Source organism: Mus caroli, unplaced genomic scaffold (assembly GCF_978045245.1).
Source record: "Mus caroli unplaced genomic scaffold, Mus_caroli_1 scaffold_16, whole genome shotgun sequence".
Taxonomy (NCBI): Eukaryota; Metazoa; Chordata; class Mammalia; order Rodentia; family Muridae; genus Mus; species Mus caroli.
The window spans coordinates 69,943,489-69,968,979 of NW_028227271.1; the positions used below are offsets into that span (position 1 = coordinate 69,943,489).

At 44.9% G+C, this 25,491-nt stretch overlaps 1 protein-coding gene and 1 non-coding gene across 3 annotated transcripts in view; both read right to left on the reverse strand.

Annotated features, from left to right (window-relative positions):
* Positions 1 to 22,329: 22,329 nt before the first annotated feature.
* LOC115029541 (U6 spliceosomal RNA) lies at positions 22,330 to 22,439 on the reverse strand. Its single transcript, XR_003835100.1, has one exon. It is a non-coding gene; the product is annotated as a U6 spliceosomal RNA (small nuclear RNA).
* A 1,047-nt stretch (positions 22,440 to 23,486) lies between these two features.
* The window catches only part of Pop1 (POP1 ribonuclease P/MRP subunit), a 35,681-nt gene continuing 33,676 nt past the window's right edge, over positions 23,487 to 25,491 (reverse strand). For both annotated transcript variants that reach the window (XM_085831989.1, XM_021183600.3), the window contains 2 exons: positions 24,924 to 25,271; positions 23,487 to 24,273 (listed from right to left, as the gene is read on the reverse strand). In XM_085831989.1, coding sequence (XP_085688115.1) covers positions 23,631 to 24,273; positions 24,924 to 25,271 — 991 coding nt within the window. In that variant the 3' untranslated portion in view covers positions 23,487 to 23,630. The remainder of the gene's footprint in view (positions 24,274 to 24,923; positions 25,272 to 25,491) is intronic.

A 25,491-nucleotide genomic window follows, 5' to 3' on the forward strand; every position in this document is an offset into this window, starting at 1 on the left:
AACAGCCTTAGTCTGTGCTGGTCTGATAGGATGTGTGGGATTATTTCAATCTTTTTGTACTGGTTGAGGTTTCTTTTGTGTCCAATTATATGGTAAATTTTGGAGAAGGTACCTTGAGGTACTAAGAAGAAAAGATATTCTTTTGGTTTAGGGTGAAATGTTCGGTAAATATCTGTTAAATCCATTTGGTTCATAACTTTCATTAGTTTCACTGTGTCTCTGTTTAGTTTCTGTTTCCCTGATCTGTCCATTGGTGAGAATGGAGTTTTAAAGTATACTACTATTACTGTGTGAGGTTCAATGTGTGCTTTGAGCTTCAGTAATTTTTCTTTTACAAATGTGGGTGCCCTTGCATTTGTGGCATAAATGTTCAGAATTGAGAGTTCCTTTTAGTGGATTTTTCCATTGACAAGTAGATAGTGTCCTTCCCCACCTTTTTTGATAACTTTTGGTTGAAAGTCTATTTTATTGGATACTAGAATTGCTACTCCAGCTTGTGTCTTGGGACCATTTGCCTGGGAAAAAAAAAAAAAAATTCCAGCCTTTTACTCTGAGGTAGTGTCTGTCTTTGACACTGAGGTGTGTTTACTGCATGCAGCAAAATGCTGGGTCCTGTTTATGTATCCAGCCTGTTGGTCTATGTCTTTTTATTGGGGAATTGAGTCCATTGATGTTGAGAGACTTTAAGGACCAGTGTTTGTTGCTTCCTGTTATTTTTGTTGTTAGAGGTGGAATTATTCTTGTGTGATTCTCTTATTTGGGATTTGTTGTAAGAAGATTAGTTTCTTGCTTTTTCTTTGGTGTAGTTTTCCTGCTTGTGTTGGAGTTTTCCTTCTATTATTCTTTGTAGGGCTGGATTTGTGGAAAGATATTGTTTAAACTTGGTTTTGTCATGGAATATCTTGGTTTCTCCATCTGTGTTAATTGAGAGTTTTGCTGGGTATAGTAGTCTGGGCTGGCATTTGTGTTCTCTTAGTGTCTGTATGACATCTGCCCAAAATCTTATGGCTTTTAGAGTGCCCATTGAGAAGTCTCCTGTAATTCTGATGGGTCTCCCTTTATATGCTACTTGACCATTTTCCCTTACCACTTTCAATATTCTTTCTTTGTTTGGTGTTTTAATTATTATGTGATGGGAGGAATTTCTTTTCTGGTCTCATTTGCTTGGTGTTCTGTAGGCTTCTTGTATGTTTATGGGCATCTCTTTCTTTAGGTCAGGGGAGTTTTCTTCTATAATTTTGTTGAAGATGTTTGCTAGACCTTTGAGTTGGGAATCTTCTTTCTTTCTTCTGTACTTTCTTCTGTACCTATTATTCTTTTGTTTGGTCTTTTCATTGCTTCCTGGATTTCTTGAATGTTTTGAGTTAGGAGCTTTTTGCTTTTTGTATTTTCTTTGACTGTTGTGTCAATGTCTTCTATGGTATCTTCTGCACCTGAGATTCTCTCTTCTATCTCTTGTATTTTGTTGGTGATGCTTGTATTTGTGACTCCAGTTCTCTTTCCTATGTTTTCCATCTCCAGGGTTGTCTCCATTTTTGTTTTCTTCAATGATTTTATTTCCATTTTTAGATCCTGGATGGTTTTTGTTCAATTCCTTCACCTGTTTGATTGTGTTTTCCTGTAGTTCTTTAAAAGATTTATGTGTTTCCTCTTGAAGGGCTTTTGTTTGTTTTCCTGTGTTCTCCTGTATTTCTTTAAGGGAGTTATTTATGTCCTTCTTAAAGCCACACACCTAAAGAAAGCACCTGTCTCTATAGTGGAAAGCAAGGAAAGTGAGCTTAGTCCATGAAGAAGCTGGAGCCAAGTCTAGAAGAGAGCTAGAATTTATCATGTTCATGAGATGAGATTTTATATCTGAATCTTGCTTTTCAGGTATGTTGAAGTATGCAGGGTTTGGTGTGGTGGGAGAACTGGTTCTGATGTTGTCAAGTAGAATTGGTTTCTATTACGGTTTGTGCTTGCCTGTTGACATCTAGTTATCTCTAGTGCTACCTGCCCTTGCTGTCTCTTGACTGGAGCCTGTCCCTCCTGTGAGCCTGGTTGTGTCAGAACTCCTGGGAGTCCAGCTGTCTCTGTGATCCTGTGATTCTGTGATCCTGTGATTCTGAGATCCTGGGTGTGTCAGAGTTCCTGAGAGTCAAGTTGCCTCTGGAATCCTTAGATGCTGGTGTGTCCAAGATCCTGGGATCCTGTTATATCAGAGATAGTGGGAGTCAAGCTTTCTCTGGGTGTTGCAGGATTGGGTGGGGAGACAGCACCAGGGTCCACTCCAGGCACCAGGATGCAAACTGGGAAGAACCTGTGCCTCTGGCTGGGTGGGGTTTCCTGCATCCTTGGATCTTGTGGGCTGCAGTTACTTTAGATGTTGGGGCAGATATTGTGGCCTTACCTGTGATCCTGGGTGTGTCAGAGCACCTGGGAATCGAGTGGTGACATTTTTTTAAGGAATCCTTTTTCTTTAGTAGTTTTTAACAGTGGTCTTAAAACCTTCTGAGAACTATGTTGTAAGCAGATGCACTGGCATCCCAATTTTGTTGATTGGTTTGTAGAGTACAGGCAGAGAAGCTGAGAGGGATTCTGTTGGTCCTGAAGGTTTGGATGGGCAAGTAAACATTAGCTTCCACTTAAAGTCACTGGCAGTCCCAGCCCCACCTTCAACACTTTGAACCCAAGCATTGACTTCTCTTCTCCAGCTCTGAAAGCTTCAATGGCATCTTCTTCCAGAAAAGGCTGTTTTGACTATTTCTTAGCATAGCTCTCTTCTAGACTTGGCTCCAGCTTCTTCACGGACTAAGCTCACTTTCCTTGCTTTCCACTATAGAGACAGGTGCTTTCTTTAGGTGTGGTAAGCCAACTTCTGCTGGCTGAGGACTCAGCCTCAGCAGCTTTTGGACTTCTGTCAGCCTTCTTGGAACAGATGAAATCAGGACCTTGCTCTTGGCTGAAGAGAAAGTTGTCATGTGTGCATTCTACTTTAGCCTCCTTCAAGAACTCTTGCTTTTCTCTTATTAGTACAAAAAAATGGTTGGTTGGCTGGTGCAAAAGGACCAGCTTTGGGTCTATCTCAGCATTCCCCATGCCTCCCTCTTTATGTCTCCTGAAACTCTTCTTTGCAAGCTTACTTTAGGAGAATCAATTGTCCTGGCTTCAATATTTTTGTATCTCAGAGTGTAAGGGGGTCCAGTAGAGGGAAAAAGATGGAGAATAGCCAGTCTGTGGGGCAGACAAAACACCATGGCATGTACAGATTAAATTCAGTCAATATGGTGGCATTTGTGGCACCCCAAAGCAGTTACAGTAGTAATAATAAGGAGAACTAATCTTGGGTCATTACATACAATGCTGAGAACAGTGCTAAAATGTGTGCTCATGCAGGGTCTTCATATGCATTTGACTTATAAAAGTGTAATATCTGGGCTGGCGAGATGGCTCAGTGGGTGATAGCACTGACTGCTCTTCCAAAGGTCCTTGAATTGAAATCCCAGCAACCATATGGTGGCTCATAACCACCCGTAATGAGATCTGATGCCCTCTTCTGGTGTCTGAAGACAGCTACAGTGTACTTATGTATAATAATAAATAAATCTTTTTAATATTTTTAAAAAGTGTAATATCTGTGAAGCACAAGAAAGCATTGTATGCTTGCAAATATTTGTTACATAAGTGTGTTTCTGAATTCTGTGTACACATAGCTACCAGTCACTAGGTTCCCCCATCATCAAATCTTGCCTTGCTTTTTTCCCCCCCTTAAACATAATTCCTGGTTGCTTGGTTCCTCTTTCCTCTGCTGTCATGGAAACCAGCAGTCCAGAGACAGATTGCTTTTTATCAAGCAGGGTAACATGTATTGCATGCCCCCAGAACATAGGAACATGGCCAGAGCCCAGGAAATACCAGTCTGCAGTTGAGTATCCTGGATTCAAATGGCTGTAAGACTGGCCTTGCAATCCCAGAAACCTCACAGAATGTACTGAGGGGCTGCCTGAAGAGTGGCTGTGTCTGAGAATGCCCACAGAGACTACACAGTGTGTTCTCAAGAGAGTCTCAAGCCATAATGTTCCTGGCGCTTCCTACTCTCTTGTCTTTATTCCCAGCAATCGCTGACAGAGAGATCCTGCAATGGACAAGCCACAGGACATTCAGTCTCTCAAGTTCCACAAAACTGCAAAGTCATAGCTCCCCTTTATAGCCAAGAAAACCAAGGCCCAATGAGGTAATGGTTTGCCTTAGATCACAGAGCAAGAAATGAGGTAGGTGGTACAGAGTGGTAGAGCCCCTGCTGCTCTGCTGCTGGTGTCTCAGCCCTGTGCCCAAAAAGGTCAGCAGGGGACATGTTTGGCAGACAGAAGGCACCATGTAAACCCTAAAGTGTGCACTTCATACACACACACACACACACACCATAGCCATGAAAATATTATAACCCTAGAGGTGATATTTGAAGGAGGCTGAACCTCTTAAAGTTCCAGCCCTCTTAAAGTCTTTAAAGAAATAACAAATAAAAAAATAATCCCATCTCTCTGGAATGACATAGGTGTGGTTATGCCTAAAAGCAGAGATTAGATGACCCCAGTGGTCCTACATAGCTTTATCACTATGATAAACCATTGCTGGCCAGGCAGGATAACTGCTTAGAGCATTACTAAATCTGTTTTTAATAACACCAACATCCCAGGACCAAGCCCTGACCTTCACTGCAATAAAGGTTCATCATCGCTGGAAAGACCAGCCACAGAGGCGGAGGTGGGAAGTTAGGAAGGCCTGTGTGTTCTCCAGCATGGGGCTTCTGAGTCACCGAGTGCCTGGGGAGGGGTGGAGTGCTTGAGAATTTATCTCTGTTGAGTTCTACAGGATAAAGAAGAAAATAATGAATTCCATATCATTGCAGCAAGACATTAGTCCGCCCAGAAAACGAGTTTTGAGTGTCACTGGAGATATATGCATGCCATGTATGATCATAATGTAAAATGTAAAAATCACAAACACAGAGTCTCAGTGTGTCTAAGAAGTGGGCACACCTTAGGCTATCTTCAGAAATGGCAACTATCTGTGACTCCGATGGTGCTGGTGAATTGTAGATCCAACAGGGTAGGAAACTGCAGGGGCTGAAGCAGCAGAAAGAGCCTAGGATGAAAGCAGTATCTCAGAGACAATTGAAAGGCAGCAAACCAATGACAGGGTCAGAAAATGTGACCAGAGTCAATGGGTGGGACCTCAGAAAGCAGCTATCCCAGTGTCCAAGTGTGAATGTCCAGAAAATGTGGCCAGCTGGCTGGGGCTTTAGCTCCTGCTGGTGATGACACCATCTGCCAGAATTCAGGCCTTTATGTATCTGAGAAGAAGGGTGGAGCTCATGTTAAGCCAAAGGATAGAGATAGTGAGCCTGGAAGGCCCTGGCTTCCGAGAGTGGATTGACAGGAAAGAAGGAGTCACGTCTAAATGCTGCTTACTGGAGAGAGATGGGGTGACCTGAGTCTCATATCAGTGTGCTTGGGCTCAGTTTCCAAAGGATTCACAGAATTTTACATCAGTGTTCCCACTAGGGCAGCCATGGGTGGTTCCAAGTGGCCATGTGGCCTTAAGCAGAATCACACCTAGATCCATGTTACCTGCAACCCCAGCTAGCACTATCATATAAATATGTCTGCAGCCCTCTTAGGAAAGGAAAGATGAGGGCCCCATGTGAGCAGATATAGCTAGAACTTAGATTCCTGTCTGCATGTGCCAGGGAGCCACATTAGGAAGGAGACCAAGCAGATTGTGCTTTGTAACAACATCCTTAAAAGCCCTGTCATAGTGCCCCACTCCGTCTAGGTAAAAGCCAGAGGTCTTTATCCTCCCCCCAGCCCTGTGGTCACAGCCTCACTACTTGGCCACTCATATGTGCTGCTCTTCCTGATCCATTAGCACAGTCTTCCTACTGTACTCCATGCTTCCACATCCAGGTCTCTGTGCTGATGTTTAAGCTGATGCAACGTTCTTTCCCTAGCAATCAGAGGACTCAGCCTTCACTCATCCCTGTCAACTGGTCAACAAGTCTTTGACTCGGCGCAAAGATGAAGATTGCCTCCAGGTGCTCACCCTTTTCCTCACGGTGCTTCTGACTGGAAAATCAGTGTATTCCACTTCTGTTTATTGTCTGTTCTCCCAACCAGAGTGTCAACTTCCTGAAAGAGGAGTCATCACTGATGTGACTTCCTAGACCTTAGCACCATGCCTAGCATGTGGTGCTTATACATGCACCACTGAAGAAAGGGAGAGAGGAAGAGAGGGAGGAAGTAAGGAAGGGGCAGGGGAACTGATACGTGAATGAATAAATTGATAAAGGAATGGTCAAGTAGCAAAACAACACCCTTCACAATTGTCACAAATAATGTAAAATACCTTGGTGTGACTCTAACTAAGGAAGTGAAAGATCTGTATAATAAGAACTTCAAGTCTCTAAAGAAAGAAATCAAAGATCTCAGAAGATGGAAGGATCTCCCATGCTCATGGATTGGCAGGATTAATATAGTAAAAATGGCTATCCTGCCGAAAGCAATCTACAGATTCAATGTAATCCCCATCAAAATTCCAACTCAATTCTTCACAGAGTTAGAAAGGGCAATTTGCAAATTCTTCTAGAATAACAAAAAACCTAGGATAGCAAAAACTCTTCTCAACAATAAAAGAACCTCTGGTGGAATCACCATGCCTGACCTCAAGCTGTACTACAGAGCAATTGTGATAAAAAAATAAAAAAAAAAAAAAAAAAAAAAACTGCATGGTACTGGTATATCGACTGACAGGTAGATCAGCGGAATAGAAATGAAGACCCAAAAATGAACCCACACACCTATGGTCACTTGATCTTTGATGAAGGAGCTAGAACCATCCAGTGGAAAAAAAAGACAGCATTTTCAACAAATGGGACTGGCTTGACTGGTGGCTAGCATGTAGAAGAATGGGAATTGATCCATTCTTATCTCCTTGTACAAAGCTCAAGTCTAAGTGGATCAAGGAACTCCACATAAAACCAGAGACACTGAAATTATAGAGGAGAAAGTAGGGGAAAGCCTCAAAGATATGGGCACAGGAAAAAAATTCCTGAACAGAACAGTAATGGCTTGTGCTGTAAGATTGAGAATCAACAAATGGAACCTCATAAAATTGAAAAGCTTCTCTAAGGCAAAGGACACTGTCAAAGGCAATGAATAGATTGGGAAAAGAGCTTTACCAATTCTAAATTTGATAGAGGGCTAATATACAATATATACAAAGAACTCAAGAAGTTAGACTCTAGAAAACCAAATAACACTATTAAAAATGGGGTACAGAGCTAAACAAAGAATTCTCAACTGAGGAATACTGAATGGCTGAGAAGCACACAAAAAAATGTTCAACATCCTTAGTCATGAGGGAAATACAAATCAAAACAACCCTAAGATTCCACCTCACAACAGTCACAGTGGATAAGATCAAAAACTCAGGTGACAGCAGATGCTGCCAAGGATGTGAAGAAAGAGGAACACTCCTCCATTGCTAGTGAGATTGCAAGCTGGTACAACCACTCTGGAAATCAGTTTGGCTGTTCCACAGGAAATTGGACATAGTATTACCAGAAGATCCTGCAATACCACTCCTGGGCATATACCTAGAAGATGCTATAACTTGTAATAAGGACACATGCTCCGCTATGTTCATAACAGCCTTATTTATAATAGCCAGAAACTGGAAAGAACCCAGATGTCCCTCACAGAGGAATGGATACAGAAATTGTGGTACATTTACACAATGGAGTACTACTCAACTATTAAAAATAATGAATTTATGAAACTCTTAGACAAATGGATGGATCTGGAGGATATCATCCTAAGTGAGGTAACCCAGTCACAAAAGAACACACATGATATGCACTCACTGATAAGTGGATATTAGTTCAGAAGCTCAGAATAGCCAAGATACAATTCAAAAACCATATGAAACTCAACAAGAAGGAAGACCAAAGTGTAGATAATTTGATCCTTCTTAGAAGGGGGAACAAAATCAGAGCAGAGACTAAAGGAATGACCATCCAGAGACTTCCTCACCTGGGGATCCATCCCATAAACAACCACCAAACCCAGACACTATTACGGATGCCAACAAGAGCTTGCTGACAGGAGCCTGACAAAGCTGTCTCCTGAGAGGCTCTGCCAGTGCCTGACAAATACAGAAGTGGATGCTCACAGCCAACCATTGAACAGAGCACAGGGTCCACAATGAAGGAGCTAGAGAAAGTACCCAAGGAGTTGAAGGGGTTTGCAGCCCCATAGGAGGAACAACAATATGAACTAACCAGTATCCCCAGAGCTCCCTGGGACTAAACCACCAATCAAAGAAAACACATGGTGGGACTCATGATTCTAGCTGCATATGTAGCAGAGGATGGCCTAGTTGGTCATCAATGGGAAGAGAGGCCCTTGGTCCTGTGAAGGTTCTATGTCCCAATATAGGGGAATGCCAGGGCCAAAAAACGGGAGTGGGTGTGTTAAGGAGCAGAGAGAGCGGGAGAGGAGAGGGGATTTTTGGAGGGAAACTAGGAAAGGGATAACATTTGAAATGTAAATAAAGAAAATACCTAATTTAAAGAAAGAATAGTCAAATAGATAGATAGATGGTTAAATAATTGAATTAATTAATAGAAAAGATACAGTCTCTGCCCTTGAGACTCTTACTATCTGGGCGAATAGGTCTCTTTGCATAGATTAGTGTAAGAACAACACATTTTTCAAAAGATTTGAAGTCTGACGTGGGGGAGCAAGGTGGCTCAGCTGTTAAGAGCACTGTCTACTCTTCCAGAGGACTTGGGTTCAATCCAGTCACCCACATGGCATCTCACAGTTCACAATCATCTATGACTCCAGTCCCAAGGGATCCCTTCCCCTCTTATGGCCTCCAAAGACACCAGGAATGCATGTGGAGCACATAAATGCATACAGGCAAAACATTCTGCACATAAGCACAAAATAAAATAATTGAATAAAATAAAAGACATTTTTCTTTAACACCCAACCAGAAAAGTCTATCTCTCTCAGTCCTTGCCCTGGCAAACAAACAAACAAACAAACAAACAAACAAAAACTATTCCTAATCATGATGAAGCTTCTGAGAGGACTCAGGAGGAAAGTCATCTGTGACCTTGTGGTCCAGACCCAAACCAGCTGGGTCTGAGAGCCAAGAAAGAGTGCTAAGAGCAAGCAGAGCTGCTTGGCTGCCGTGCCTACCCAGTGCTGGGGCGGGTGCCAGGAAGTGCTTGGGACACCAGGCATGGGGAATGGGGAGCCAATGTTGATGCTGTCAAAGGGGCAGGACTGGAAGCAGCATGGAGCACAGGCACTCAGACCCTGTGGCACTCACAGGGTGTGCAGCTGTAATTCTACCTAAGTCCCTGCCTGTACTAGTTAAGTCACTATGTGTAACCAATCACCCCAAAATGTAAAACCCTGAACAACAATCATAATCAGCCTGTATCATTCCTGTGGGTCAGAAAGCGAGGGTCAGTTTGGCTGGGCAGTTCTGTCTCAGAGTGCCTGGGGAAGTTATAGGGATGTACTCAACGAAGGTTGCAGACTCAAGGCTGGAGGGTGGGAAAGACAGCCTTCTCAGTAAACTGCCTGCCTCCCAAGCATGAGGACACAGGCCATTTGACAGACCCTGCCTCGCCATACCTAATATCACCTAAGAAGCAGTTACATAAGAGATTACGTTGAAACTTATCATCAACAAAAAGGCTGAAAAGGCCAGGTCCAAAGAAAACTCCACTCTCCCAAATTCTGATGCCCTATTTTCCTCTACCAAAGGAGCCACTTCTTTATCTGACCGAAGGACAAATGGCTATTTGTGGTGCCTATTAACACACCAAAACTCATGTTGGCCTCTGGGCTCTCTCAGCATTGCAAATACCTCTTACAGAGTCTGAGCTAGCATCCAGGCTCTTCCTGACCCCTAAACTTCTCCAGCTCACAAGAGTCCCTCCCCCATCCTCTCATTTCCACATAACCCTGCACACTCTGACTCCTCTCTCTCTCTCTCTCTCTCTCTCTCTCTCTCTCTCTCTCTCTCACTCTAAACCCCTCCAATCCAATCTGCTAGCCTTGCTCAGTCTACTACTTTGCTTACTTGCTCTGGACTCTTCCAGATGCCTCTGGCTGGAGGCTCCATCCTAGCTGCAATAAAAACATTCCCTTCAACCATACCTTGAAGAACAAACTAGGGGCTTCCAGCTTCCTCAGCTGCCTGTACGTCATTGTCTCTTCTGAGCCACATGTCTCCTAATTCACTATCTCTTCCATGTCACACATCTCCCATTCAGTGTCTCTTCCATGTCACATGTCTCCTGTTCACTGTCTCTTCCATGTCACATTTCTCCTAGTTCATTGTCTTTTCGTGTTATGTGTCTTCTGTCACCCTGGTTTTGTTCTGCCTTCAGCTGTTCTCTTAAAACCTATTTTTAGCAAACACAGAAGTGGATGCTCACAGTCAACTATTGGATGAATCACAGGGCCCCCAATGGAGGAGCTAGAGAAAGTACCCAAGGAGCTAAAGGGATCTGCAACCCTATAGGTAGAACAACAATATGAACTAACCAGTACCCCGGAGCTCGTGTCTCTAGCTGCATATGTATCAGAAGATGGCCTAGTCGGCCATCAGTGGAAAGAGAGGTCCATTGATCGTGCAAACTTTATCTGCCTCAGTACAGGGGAACGCCAGGGCCAAGAAGTGGAAGTGGGTGGGTAGGGGAGTGGGGGGTGGGTATGAGGGACTTTTGGGATAGCACTGAAAATGTAAATAAAGAAAATACCTAATTTAAAAAAAAAAAGAAATTAGGGAAACAACACCCTTCTCAATAGTCACCAAAAAAAAAAAAAAAAGCCATTCTACTTACTGTCTGTATGACAGAGGGCTGGTTGTTAAGTCTCTCTGTTTCTCAGTCTCTTCCCCCAGAAACATGGAGAAATGACAGTGTTCCTGTCACTGAATGTGCATATAAATTACACAAATTAATCCAAATGAAACATTTAGAGCAAGACTGAGTGCTCTTGACAATGCTGAACTCAGTGCTGTGTGTGTCATGCATGTGTCATGTATGTGTCAAGCATCATACAACACTATACAGAACACTAACAGGTCTTTTGACTGCAATTGTCAGCTAGAATTAAACAATAATGTGGCCAAATGGCAGGGGCTTGTAATCAGCACCTTCCTTATTAAATATTTTTTAATTAAAAAAAAAAACTATTTTTACCCTTTTGTAGTCTAACTTCTAGTTTTACTACTTGTATCTGCCCTCTTTATATGTGTGCATATATAAATCTGCATATGAGAGAAAGAGAGAGACCCTTTCTCAGAAAACAAGTTGGATGACACCTAACCCAGGGCACTCAGGGTCATCTTGGCTTCCATGCACACTCACACACACTAAATCCAGGCTGAACAGAGGTTGCATGGTCCCCTTTCGAGATGGCTCACTTGAATGGCTGGCAAATCAGTACTTTCTTAGTTGTTGGAAGGCCATCATGGCCAGCTTGGGTGATTTAGCTGTAAACAAATCACCTCTGGATTTGTACAGCTCGACTAAAACCACTCCATAGAAGTTGAAGTTGCTACTGACCACATGGTTGTGAGCTTTTACACACATACACGCACACACGCACACACATGCACACACATGCGCGCATGCGTGTACACAAGTGCATGTGTACACACACATTGAAGCCCTGACCCTCACCCCACATGGTAGCACTGAGAGGTGAGGCCTTTGGGTAGCAGCCAGGTTCAGGTGAGGTCATGAGGGTGGGAAGTCTGTAAGGGAAGGAAGAAGAGAAAGCAGAATGTTCAATCACACACTGCAGTAAGTGTACTTTCCCTATTTCCTTCAAAATGGGATGTAATATAGCTTACAACTGAGGGTTTGAATGTTAGAAAGATGGATCTCACCAGGAGCCAAGTCTGCTAGCACCTTGATCTTCAACCTCCCAGCCTCTAGAACAATAAGAAATAAGTGTCTGATAAGCCACTGACCAACCTGTGGGGTTTATTCACAGCAGCCAGAGACAGCCAGAAAGCAGCCTCAGAAAGGTATATTCTAGATGGTGTAGTATCAAGATGGGAGACAGCTGTCTAAGTCCTATGTGTGTGTAAAGCCCTTGAGACCTTCAGGTCTGTCTGTCGTGGCATCTATGTATCCATCATCCCTGTATCTATAATACCAGGGCACAGGGTTGTGCCAGGCCTGAGGTGGATAGCAACAGCTAAAAAAACCATGTGTGTCCTTTTTCCATCCAGTAACTCAGTTAAATGGAGCGGGTGCCCAGGGGATTCCCTGCTTCCTGACAGGCTGTAGGTGCTGAGCACAGGGACTCTGCCTGCCCCCAGTGACATTTCAGTCAGTTCATTGGGGCACTTGTATAAACTGACCATTCTGTATAATGTGGTAAATGTACACACAGGAGGTGAGAGTCAGAAGGGAGAGGCCAGTGTGGAGGCATGTAGCAATGCTGGCAGCCGTGTGAAGAAGAAAGAGCCTTCCCAGGGCAGATGAGAGGGACTAACTGTGAATGATGGGATACGGTCATTAGAGCATTCCTCAAGGCTGAATCCTCTTAGTCTCCTTTGCTTCGGGGACAGGTAACTTTGAGAGAGCAGCTAGAGAAGGTGCGAGGATCTAGGGTCAAACACCTAGCGTCTCCTTTGAGCTTAGTATAGCAAATTCAATTTTTATTTTTCTAGGTCTAGCATAATGTCCTACTTTCTTCCTCATCATTTGGATGGAGCCTTTCCACATGGAAGAGAGTTTCTGGGGACAGCAACAAACCTTACGTCTCCTGGTTCTGAGTGTAGGCCCTGGTCTGCAGCTGGAGCTCCACAAACAGCCATTGAATCTGAAGAGGCAGCTGCCCTTCCCATTTGCATGAAGGCTCCAGGGAACATCCCTCCAGGGCTAGTAGTTCCCTTAATTTCTAGGGACTGAACCTCTGGGAGTGTCACTGTTGGTCCATACTGCCACCCTGTGGTTATACTTGGGTACTGCATGTTCTCAGTGGACAACTCTGGGGGGTCCCCAAATGGCCATGTTCAACCCCATAACATCTCAGAATAACTATCTATTTTAGCCTTTGTTTGTTAAGTGTCCATTTGCCAACAGATTTCTAATGAGAGGTCATATCTGAGAGAGATAAAAGGAAAATGACAGACTGTGACAAGCCTTTACCAAGGAGCATGTTGGCCAGGATGGTGATTGCCATCTATTAGGTGCCACTCTCTTGCTGTGCTGCCCTAGACAATCACTTTGTTTCCGTGGACTTTCTCAGTGAAGCATATTTTGCAGCCCTTCTGCAAAATAAGAGATTGTACATCTTACAGAATTGCTATGGGGATTAAAATAAATAATCCATATAAACTAAGCTAAAGCTCCCTGGCAGGCACATGCAAGCACTTAGCAAATATAAACACAAGGCACTTAAGTTTCTGTTATTCTATCTCAGCTCAGCGAGGGGGATGAAGGGAGCATTAGTGCCATCTCCATTGTTGACAAGGACACTGTGGACCTGAGGGCTTAAGTGACTTCCCCCAAGGTCCTTCAGTCTGAAAAGGGCGGGTCTTAAAGCCCATCTTTATGGATCTTGCAAACATCTCAAGTAGGTCTTTGAAAGTTCTGCCCCTTGAGTTGCAGGCCCACTGGGAGAAAGTTGAAATGATCCAAAGAGGAAGAAAGAATGACAAAGATCCAAATCTAGCACAGTTTACAGCTCACGTCTACTATGGGTGAGCAATCCTCTCGACAGGAGAAGGCACATTTCTGGCTTCAATTCATACACAGAAGCTGTGTTATGTGGCAAAGTGACTTAGACACATGCTGTCCACTCTCCAGGACACAGCTTCTTCCATGTCCAGGTGGGACAAGAGAATCCAAATCACCTGCCCAGGCTGACATCTTGTCATCCCATAATCTATACCCTTCCAGTGCTCCCTAACTATCTGCAGTGAGGGTCCCAGGTGACCAACAAAGAGCCAGAACCCTGGAAAGGACTGGTGACCGATGGAAAGGACGGCTGGGTTCTATCACACGAGCAGGAACTTAATCCCTGCTAGAATCCAGTAACAATGTCCACAAAGGCCTGGAAGCCAGGCCAGTGATTTATGGACAAGATTAGAAGACTACAGTGATTATTGGCCCAGAAGACCCACACTGGGTAGGACATGAGCAGAGACTACAGCTCCAGGGAGTGCAGGGTTCAGAATGAGCGTGCCACACAGCACCTTACCTCTCTTCAGGGTAGGAGGTGGCTGTGTGTTATTGTCTTGTTTTGGCGGATATTTTCAGCATGAGTGGGCCAATTGGCAGACGTAATCATAGGCATTTCACACACACACCTAACAAGGGCAAGATGAATGATGTGGGTGGTGCTGGAGTCATAAATATCACCAGTATATCAAGGCAAAATGAAAGCAAAGAAAATAAATCTATCAGGACTCCGTGGCTCTCCAAAGCAACACCAGGACAAAGGAAGCCAGATTTCCCCCGACAGCCTGAGCACCAGACTCCTAAACTGTCTTCTCTGGCCGCCAAAGCTTGAGCAGTTTAGACACAAGGCAGTGTGTGACTCTCGTGTGCTTTGGAGCACCAGCATGACTCTGATGTAGAAAGCCTGGTAAATCTCACAATGTGTGTGTGACTTAGGACAGCCTGAGTTCTGTTTCCTACTGGCTGGCTGGTCAGTGGCCTCTTTCCGTGTTGGCTTTCCGGGAGTCTTGATCAGAGTGTGGTTGTATTACATGGATCACAAGCGTAGTGTTCCACTTTTGACAAACCAGTGCCTGAGTGAGGTCGCTGGAAGCCTACAGATCTACTCCACACCACGCTGGCAGGACTGGTGTTGTGTTTCCCCACTGAGAATGAGGGAAATGAAGAGTCCTGGGTGGCTCTGTAAAAGCCGCATGCTGGGTTTGGGGACTCCTGTTCAAGGCCATGTTTGAGGTTGTTTCTATGGTCAATACAGTTTGGTAGACACCTCCACCTGACTTATAAAATTGTACCTAAATTCTACCTGGGAACATAGAGAGGGTTCAGATCACAGCCACCTCCTGCCCAGCCTCTGGGTGGAGTGGAACAAACAGAGCCAAAGAGTTGTCTGTGAACAGAGTTGGCAGTAGAAAAGTAAAACTCTACAGCGGCTGTGTAGCTCCTCATGTGGGAGAAAGGTGGGTAAATGAACTGACTAGTGTATCAGGAACCAAGCTCTTTCCCAACATAAGAAGTAACTCCTACCTTCCCCCCTTTCAAAGACAGGACCCACAGACAGACCTCAAGCAGTGGGCTCAGGGAAGCTTGGGAGATAAAGTCTGAGGCTGCCCATCCCTGAAGTGGCTTCTAAGGGAATAGGGAATCTTTGTTCTGGTTTGGAGTCTCCTGCTACTTCTTAACTTCTGGCCTGGCAGGATGCCCTGGAAGTCTCCTATCTTCCTTTCTCCCCCAGGTGATCTACAGCTCTGGCCAGCTGCTTCCTCACCCACTAGGTCCACCCTCCACTTTGAAGACCTGCAACCTCAAGATACCCAACCAAGGGCCCAGGACGGGAGCCTTGGTTGAGCATCCTTTCTTAGCATCCACATGGGCTTCTGGAGACATGGTACAGATGACTAACATGACAGGAGCATTTGGGAAGACCAGATACAGCAGACACTGACATTTTGCTCAAAAGCAACACCCGAGAGTCAAGATGCTGCAGCTCAGCCCTGAGTACCCTAACATCTGGTCACCCCCAGCCCACCAGAACTTATTCAGCTGGCTCCCCAGTGTGGGAGCCATGGGAGCCACATGGCAGATACCTGTAAGATGCTGGGGAAAGGCCAGACTCTTCTTCAACAGCCAGCACCTAGAAATCAAGGCCCACTGAGGGGTGTGGGGAGAAAAGGCACACAGTAGTCTAGAACCTCAGCCTCTGCATGTAAAACAAACAAATAAACAAACATCTTGCCTTGGTTTCTAATATCCCAAGAGTGTCAATGGCAAAAATATCAGAATCCCAGGAGTAGAGAATACCCAGAAGATGGTCTCGCCTGATGATTCTGATGACACCCCACAAAATCACCCCCAGAGCTAATGAAACCACAAACTGCTGGCCACCCACAGGCCTGGCGCAGCTGGGCTCTCTGGAGGCTGATGCTCAGAAATGTGTGCCTTTGGCAAGTGCCCAGGAGCTCTGATGATAGCGGGGTGGTGTGGTAGCAGTGTTTGGACACCTGGGACTCTGTGAACAGCCCTGGAACATTCCTGCCTGTGGGAATCACACTCAAGGATCTGGTCCAGTTGCTTGGTTTCCTCTAGGTCTGGGACTGGCACCTGAGATTCTAAGTCCCCATTGCTGAGGCTGCTGATCCCAGGAACATAAGCCTATCGGATTCTGTTCTCTAGCATCCCCCATCTCACTGAGAAACAGAAAAAAGCCCACAGGGAAGCAACTGAGCCAGAAGAGAAGAAAATGGGGTGGGTGGAAGATGCAAGCAAGCTGGGCAAGAATGAGTGCCTCGCACAGCTAGTCCAAGGCCAGCAGGGTAACTCCAGCTTATCATTTTCTGACCAAGTGATGGTCCTGGGGCTACCTTCCTAATGACCACTGTGGGTATACAGTGGGAAGTAGTCACAGATGGCACAGACAGGTCCCTGGATCGGGAAATCTGCTGGACCCCTGACAGCTACAGCTCTGCGTCTGGCAAAACTGATATCAGAATGCACATGCCAGCTGCTAGGGCTTGTTCCAGAGTCTACCTCAAGAAGTCATACACACGCACATAACACACACACACACACACACATACACACACACACACTCAGGCACACTCACATAGCTCTGCAAAAGATAAAACAGAACAACAGAACATTGTCATCCTGACCAGGAGGGCTCTATCTTATATTTTCCTCGCCTACTTTTGGGCATCTTTTCCTGTTGTAATGTCTTGAGAACGGGTGAAACTTGTCCTTGGGGCTTCCTTCTGATCTCCCATAGAAGTTGGATGCTAGGGGCCAGAAAATGAACAGTCCGGCTTATAAGGATGGGGAGCTGGTCAATGAAGATTCCTCTGCTGAAGGAAAACTAAAGACATAAGGCTAGTTTGTTTGCCTTAGAGAAAAGAAAGCAAAAGGTTAATAAGTGACTTCAATAAAAAATAAGAGTGGAAAGGAAGGGAGGGCACTGTCACCGAAGCCTTCTGCTCTGATTGACTGGCTGGATACTGTGAGCAGGCATTACACTTTATATAAGACAGTTTCCATTATTTCTTTTCTAGACATCTTCAAGATTCAGAGAGCCCATGGGCTAGCAAGATAGTAAGAGCATTTATGCAGTGAGCCTGAAAGCCTGAGCTCAACGCCCACATCTCACAGAGAAGTGACTCCTGAAATTGTCTTCTGACATCAACATGTGAACCACACATACACGCACCCTAACATACACACAGAAACACACATACATACACAAACACTCATAAATACAGACACATATACACATATACAAACACACATACAAACTCCCACATACACAAACACACACACACACAAACACCCATACACAACCACACCTATACACACATAAAAATACACACATATACACGAACACACACACTTCATAGAACTAGACTAGGGAGATGGTTCAATTCATAAGAGCACTTGCTCTGAAGCATACGGACCTGACTTTAAAGCCCACAGCCCATGGGCATAGCTGTGCAGACCTATAACCTCAGCATTTGAGAACAGAGGTAGCTGGATCCTGAGAGCTGATTGGTCAGCCAGGCTAACCCAAACAATGAGCTTCTGGTTCAGTGAGAGACCTTATCTCAAGGCAGTATGGTGGAGAGAGGTACAGGAAGACACACATCTTTCTCTGGCCTCTGCAATCTGATGCATGGATGCACACACCACAGTTACACACACACACACACTCCACATAACAAAATCTTGCCAATTAGGATTCTGCCCAAATGGGTATAGCCTCTAAAAGATGGAGTACTGATTAATCTAAGACCACATAAATACCCTTAGTAACAAGGATATTGCACAACAGAATTGTATTTTAATAGGATCTTTTTAACCACAGCCTATGCTCATGGTCTTGGCACCACCTAGTGGCTTATTTGTTCATTACAACTTTTACCGGACCTCTGATCACTTAAAATTTCAATTCAACAAAAATATATTAGACAGAAGTGATGAGTTAAGAGCCGGGAAGGAAGCTGTGCTGAAACATTAATCAAAGACACGGTCTCACCTTCCTGAGGCTGATGTGTAAGAATTATACAAGTACATAATGCAAACATGATTACACACTGTGAGGTAACCAGGAAATGAAATTGTCATGGGCTGGAGGATGATGTATGTAGAAGAATGGCTTTAGTTTTGATTTTGTGTTTTGAAACAGTATCTCACTAAGTAACTCAGGCCAATCTTGACCTCTTCATCCTCTGGCTTCAACCTCCAATGGGCTGGGATTGTGGGCACGCACTACCATGGTCTAAAGCAACGTATTTTGAGTGGCAGGTAAGGCCACTAAAGTCAAGCACATACGGATGAGACGGAGTTGGATGAGGATATTCTGTGAAAACAGAGCAGGTCTTTGCAAAGGCAAATGGGTCAAGGTCTCAAGCGCCTGTAGAAGGAGCACAAAGTCCAGCTCGTCCGGAACACCGTGAGCAGGCCTAGCAGGCTATGATGAGGCTGGACTGGAGCTAGGAGTGTGTCCTTAAATGAATGCACACACATGGGGAGATGGGGGTGGCGTTGGGGTTGTCCCCAAGGACAGAATCCGGTTAACTTTATACTTTTTTAGAATGGATTGGGAGAGGTTGGAAATACTTTGAATTGAGTTTGGACACTCACTTGACCCCAGCTGGATCTCAGGGATTTCGATGACCAGTGTCAGTTTATGGCTGGCTGCCCTGCCCTTTCCCTTAACTGACAGGCACACACCCCTAGGGGATTGCAGTAGAACCTCTTTTTAAGAGTCAGAATAGTGGTTCTAAATCTGGAGCCTTTTAGGCACCACTAAGTCCAGTTAGATTGACATCTCAAGGAGTAGGTAGCATGCTTCCAGGGTTTGCCAGCAAAACTGAGAACATCTGAGCTTAGGACATTCTTACCAGGAGAGGAAAATATCAAAACAAAGTACTTGGGTTGGGGGAGGGGACAGGGGGTTTCGGAGGGGAAACTAGGAGAGGGGATAACATTTGAAATGTAAATAAAGAAAATATCTAATAAAAAAATAAAAAGGAAAAAAAAAAGCCAAAGAACTCTGGGATACTGGAATCACACAAGTACCAGCCAGGCTGGCTTTTGCTTTGATTGGTCAATTGGTTTTGTTTTTTAAAATAAGTTTTGTCCCAGGTAGAATTCCCAGTCTGGACCACAATGTCTCATTACGTTTCTACCTAGATGTCAACAGCTCAGGAGAGCTGATGTCATAGAGGGATACAGTTTCTTGGTGCAGACGAAGCTGGCTAAGCAGACAGGAGTTATGAGACATCTGAGACTCCATTACTCATTCACAGGTCTCTGAAGTCAGAGGGTCCAAAGAGGCAGGCCTCTCGGGCCCCAGTGGAGTCACACATCATAAGGACCCAGAGAGCAGCTAGCAGATGCTCATACTTTGGCTCAGCAGGATTTCTGAACTGAGGCTTGTGCTCTCAGGTGATTCTCATACAGACAAGCCAGAGATGAAACAACATCCTATAGTTCTGGGGAGAGCTGCCCAGAACTGTGTAACTGACTTGCTATTCTGACATCTGCAACTAACACAGTGTGTGTGTGGGGGGGGGGGGGGCGTACGCACGCGAGCACACAAGCATAGGCAAGTATACACACATGGATATGCAAGTGCATGTGTGCATAAGTGTATATGTTTGTGTGTGCAAGTGTGTGAATGTGCATGGCTCAGTGTGTGTGTGCAAGCATACTCTACTATGTGAGCATAGGTTCCCATTTAACCAATTAAACCCTCCACTTCTTTTTCTTAAAAGATGCCCACTCATTTATATCTTAATGTTTAAATGGGTAGCTCGGGAAAGCTAGTGGTAGTTCTCATCTAGATGGTGGAAGTCGGGTGATTTAAATTATTTTGTTGTTAACCACGTACAGCAGCACAAGAAATCAAAATACTCTGAAGGCTGAGCCAGGATTTTGAAGTCTGCCTGGGAAAAGAAATTTTCTGCTAGACACAGCAGTTCATGACTGAGGTAAGAAAATGCCTGCAAAGACAGTCTCAAACCACGAGCAAATACTGATGTCGGCTTCACTCTCTGATTTTCCTGATGAGAAAAGTCAACTGGCATTCAGTCTGTTTCTTTTCCTGTTGCTGCCGCCACCCTGACAAAAGCAACCCAAAGGAGAAAGGGTTTATCCTGGCTCACAGCTCAGGAATACACCCCACCCCATCATAGTGAGGAAGTCGGACAACTGGAGTGAAGCATCTGATCAGACCCCATTCACAATCAGGAAAAAAAGAACGCTGTGGCTCAGATCATGTTCTCCGTTGTATACAGCTCAGGGTCCCATCCTGGGATATGGTGTTATCCACAGCAGCAGGTCTTCCTGCTTCAATTAACCCCACAGGTGTATCTGGTGGTTTGCCTTAGACAATCCTTTAGAGGTCTTCCTGCAGGCTTGTCCCTAACAGACCTTGACGTTTAACACTTCACATATTTTAAAGAGTGTGACCCAGAAGCTGAGAATGGTGATGGAGCCTTCTAGTCCCAGCACCAGAACTCAGGAGGCAGAGGCAGTTGGACCCTCTGAATTCAAGGCCAGCCTGGTTCTAGAATAGCCAGGACTACGTAATGGCATACACTCTCCCCAAAAAATGAAAACAAAACCACCCAAAATTAATTTTGTCTTATATGGCTGTAACTGGTCCAAGTGTGCAACTTACAATCTTTGGGACAGCACCTGACTTTGTGGGCCTTGACATCCTTGTCCCTCAATAAGAGGACAGAAAGCCATTGTCACTTACTCCATGTCTCTATTCCATTGATAGAGAGAACAGGACCCCTACCAGTCTTTTTCTTGAGGGATTTGGATCTGATAGACCACCACTTTTTCAAAAAGATATGTCAAAAAAAAAAAAGTGTATGTTTCCTGGACAATAGGTATGGAGGGCAGTGGCTGTGCAAGATTCCAAAAGACAGACTCTTCGTCCCTGCAATCTCCACTATGCAAATGTGCACGAGGAATCTGCATGGAACACAGTACAGCGCTTCCCAGATTCACCAGGTCAAGAGAACTGTTCCCAGGACAGTTCCCAGATTTGCAAATACTCTCATCACATGGCTCTGTGACAGAGCAGAGCGAGCACTACACAGACCACTACACAGACCGCAGCTGGGGAGCCAGCCACACAGCATACTCAGACTTGCCAGGGGAATTGCTAAGCAACAAAATGGCATTCTGCCTACAAAGCAAGTGTGTAAAGAGTCCATACCTACTGCTGACATCGGGTAATATTTTTCTGTTTACAGACTGCAACTTACCTTATTTTTTTTTTTCTTCAGCTCATGAGTTGGACACTGAAGGAGGCTGGCATGGCTCAAGCCTCAACCATAAGGCCTGTTGTCTTTTTTCCAACCCATGTCAAAAATCTCCAAGGAGAAAGAGCCCTAGTGGCACTTACAGGGCCACCCAAAGAGCTCGTTCCCACCCCCTTTCAAGACCTCCAGTGAACCCTGACTGCACTGGTGTGGCCTGCTGTTGCATCACCCTGCTGAGGGTGCTGTCCTGGGTCCGGGACGCACAAACCAGAGCATGTCTTTACTAATTGGTCCTACAAAATGTTTATCCAAAAAGAATAAGATCAAAGAGAAAGAAAAATATTATGTATTCTTATCTACTTCCTAGAGATTCCCAATGTCTACTGCCACACTCAAACTCCAGAAATCCTTTAATTACAAAAAGAAAATTTCTTTAAAGATTTATTTACTATGTATACAACATTCTGCCTTCGTGTATGTATGCCTGCAGGCCAGAAGTGGCCTTCTTTCATTACAGATGTTTGTGAGCCACCACGTGGTTGCTGAGAATTGAACTCAGGACCTCTGGAAGAACATATAGTGCTCTTAACTGCTGAGCCATCTTTCCAGTCCGCCCCTCCCCCCCCCAAAATGTTTTTGCTTAACCTAACTTATCTTAAATCAACCTGATCTTGGGTTTTGCTTTGTTATCATATTTAACAGAACATATTTTGAAAATGAACCATCATGGCCTCCAGAAATTATCTGTAAAGACAATGTTTTTTTTTTTTTAACTAGATGTTTTTTTTTTTTTAATTGAAATATTTTCTCTTGTTGCTTCATGAACCTGCATGTCATCCTCGCACAGGGGCTGTGCTAACCTTCTCTGTATCTGTATACAACTTTTCTATGTGCTCCAAAGCGAGCACTCTGGTTGCTTCTTAACTAGCTGGGCATTCTAGATGCCATATGACATCATCTATGATATCATGAGGGTGGCAGCCATCCATATTGCAGCCCACAGGCTATGCAGTACCCAGGATCTCCTTAATAGTTCCAGAAAGTTCTCTAAAGATCAACCAGACAATTTTGACAATCCAACAAAGAGTAGTATTTCCATGGCGTTTTTTGAAAGATTAAGAAACAACAAAGCCCTGTGTTCCATCCAATCGATGACAATGAGCATCCACTTCTGTATTTGCCAGGCACTGGCATAGCTTCACCAGAGACAGCTATATCAGGGTCCTTTCAAGTACCCAAGGAGCTGAAGAGGTCTGCAACCCTATAGGTGGAACAACAATATGAACTAACCAGTACCCCCGGAGCTCGTGTCTCTAGCTGCATATGTAGCAGAAGATGGCCTAGTCGGCCATCATTGGGAAGAGAGGCCCCTTGGTCTTGCAAACTTTATATGCTCCAGTACAGGGGAATGCCAGGGCCAAAAAGTGGGAGTGGGTGGGTAGGGGAGCAGGGTGGGGGGAGGGTCTAGGGGACTATCGGCATAGCATTTGAAATGTAAATGAAGAAAATATCTAATAAAAAATTGAAAAAAGAAAAAAGAAACAACAAAGCAACACCAGGGAGTGCAGCACTGTCACACGCCCAGCCCACCTGACCATACGCAGCCACGTGGGATTTCTTTATGGCACACGATGTTAGCTCAGCAAGACATAACTGAGTGCAGCCACACACCCTGGGCCTCGGATGCGGGGCCAGACACTTCCAGCATCTGCCTGTTTCTTCAGCTCTGACGCAAGGCTCGAACCCTGGCCTTCAAACATGAAAGAGCTTGACCACTGAACTATAACCCAGGACCCTACAGTCTCTTCCTTAGAAAAAAATCGTTAACAGTTATTGTTGTACATCATGTGACTGTAAAATTTCTAATACAAAGTGTTCAGCCAGCATGTTAAACAATTAAGCATATTCCCAGGACAGGAAAAGATGGAAAAGAGTCAGATTAAAGACAAATCATCACCCACATAATTACATCATTTTAATTCTTGTTTCCACGCAGTTCCACAGTGTATCTTAAATCAGACGGTGACAGAGACAGCCAGGACTTTCTGTGAGCTTTGACCAAAATAGTTATAATTTAAGACCAGGCTATAAACCTAAATTCACACCTCAATGGTAATTCTTGCAAACCTATACTGCAGTGAGGTCGGAGGCCGCAGCAGCACCAGGCCCCTCATGGCTGCTGACTGGCTGGACAACATTTCCAGCAAGCCGGTCATGCTAACAAACCCTAAGGCTTCTCCACAGCCAGCAGCCATAGAAAAATCTCCCTGTGTGACAAAGCCTAGGAGGAGCCTGGAGCAGTGTGAGGTTAGTCCTGGAAGGGGGCCTGACCACAGCCCCTGCGTCAGAGCTTCCTGCCCAGCTATGGGCGGCCCTGCTGCCAGGCCCTCGGAGGCTCTGTGTTCCCCATCTTGCCTCTTCTCCTTTTTCTTCTTTTCTTTCTCCTTCAGAATCAGGCTTTTAAACGGGTCACTGTGTCTGGATTCCCAGGGTCCATGGTAGCACTGATCCTGACTGAGCCGGTGCAGGTCTTCCTTAGATGGGACACAGATCATGGTGTGTGGCTCTGGGCTGCCCTTCCTGAGCAGGGACAAGCTGACCCACACCAGGGCTCTGGGGAAATCATCCAGGATGGACAAGCAGACGTTTCTAGTCAAGTCTTGCTGAGCTCTGCAGGGAGCCCTCCTGATCTCAGAACTGGGCCCACACCAGGACGAGAGCTGCTTCAGCAGCTTCCTACTCCTACATAAAGCAAGGGACAAAGTGAAAAACCATTTAAAGCATGACATAGACCTAGTTCCAATAATCTTCTTTTCATGTCTGTCATTTCAAACTAAGAATAAAGATTATAGAACTGGGGCCGAGGAAAAAAATAAGGCATTCAGAAAAGTAAGATAAAAATAAGTAGGGTTATAACTAAAACAAGAAAAGCAAGAGGAGGAGAGTTTGAGAAGAAACAGGGATATAAAAATCTTAAGATAAATAAGGTGGACAAAAAGACTACTCAAGAGGAGAGTGCACTGTCGGGTCTGAGTGGGCAGTGCTCTCTGCACATGGCAGCAGAAGCATCTCCACCCTGCTATGAGAAATGGCTGCTGGTCCATCCCACATCCACACAATTCACAACTGGAGAGGCTGGCTCAGACCAGAGGCTTGTCACCAATCAGGGCCACCAGGCCAAGGACAGTATTTTCAACCACTTCATAAGTTAGTACCACGTCTCAAATCATGTATTAAACTGTTTCCCTAGGCCCTCTATGAAACATCAAAGGGATGGCTCCCCTTTTCAGAAAGTCATGAGTTAGCATAGAGGAACGAGGTAATGTTCATACCCAGAGCATGTTCAATATGGAAAACTATTCAAAATGTACCTGGCAGCTGCCTATACTTACCGAACAACACAGAGCGGGCTACCTGCGGTAGCCATATGGTCCTCACTGGCATTCCATTCCACAGCCACTTTGGTCCCCTCCTGCATTTGACAGCCTGTAACTTCTGGCTTCCTGGGTTGGTTTTCAGCTATACCTGCCTCATTAGATAGCTGGCAGATCTCTTTGGGGACACAAGGCACTCCAAGCTGTCTTGGGTCAGTCTCCTGAGCACCAGGCATTGAAGCTATAATAGCTGCCTCTTGGGCATGAACCCTGGACTCCCAGTCCCGAGTCAGCTGTTCCCAGGGACAACAGAAAGGAGCCAGTGTGCCAAGCTTAACATAGTTGGGCCTTTTAGCAGGCGGGCGTCTAACAAAAAAAAGAAATAAATTTTAAACTACTGGAGAATTAAAACAGCCATGATTATTATAACACATCTCCAAATCACACACCACACACACACACACCACACACTACACACACACACACACACACACACACATGCCTTCCCGCCTGCCTCTGCCTCCCTAGTGCTAGGTTTAAAGGTGCACACCACCATGACCAGATCTTTGTGAGATTTTCTTCTTTC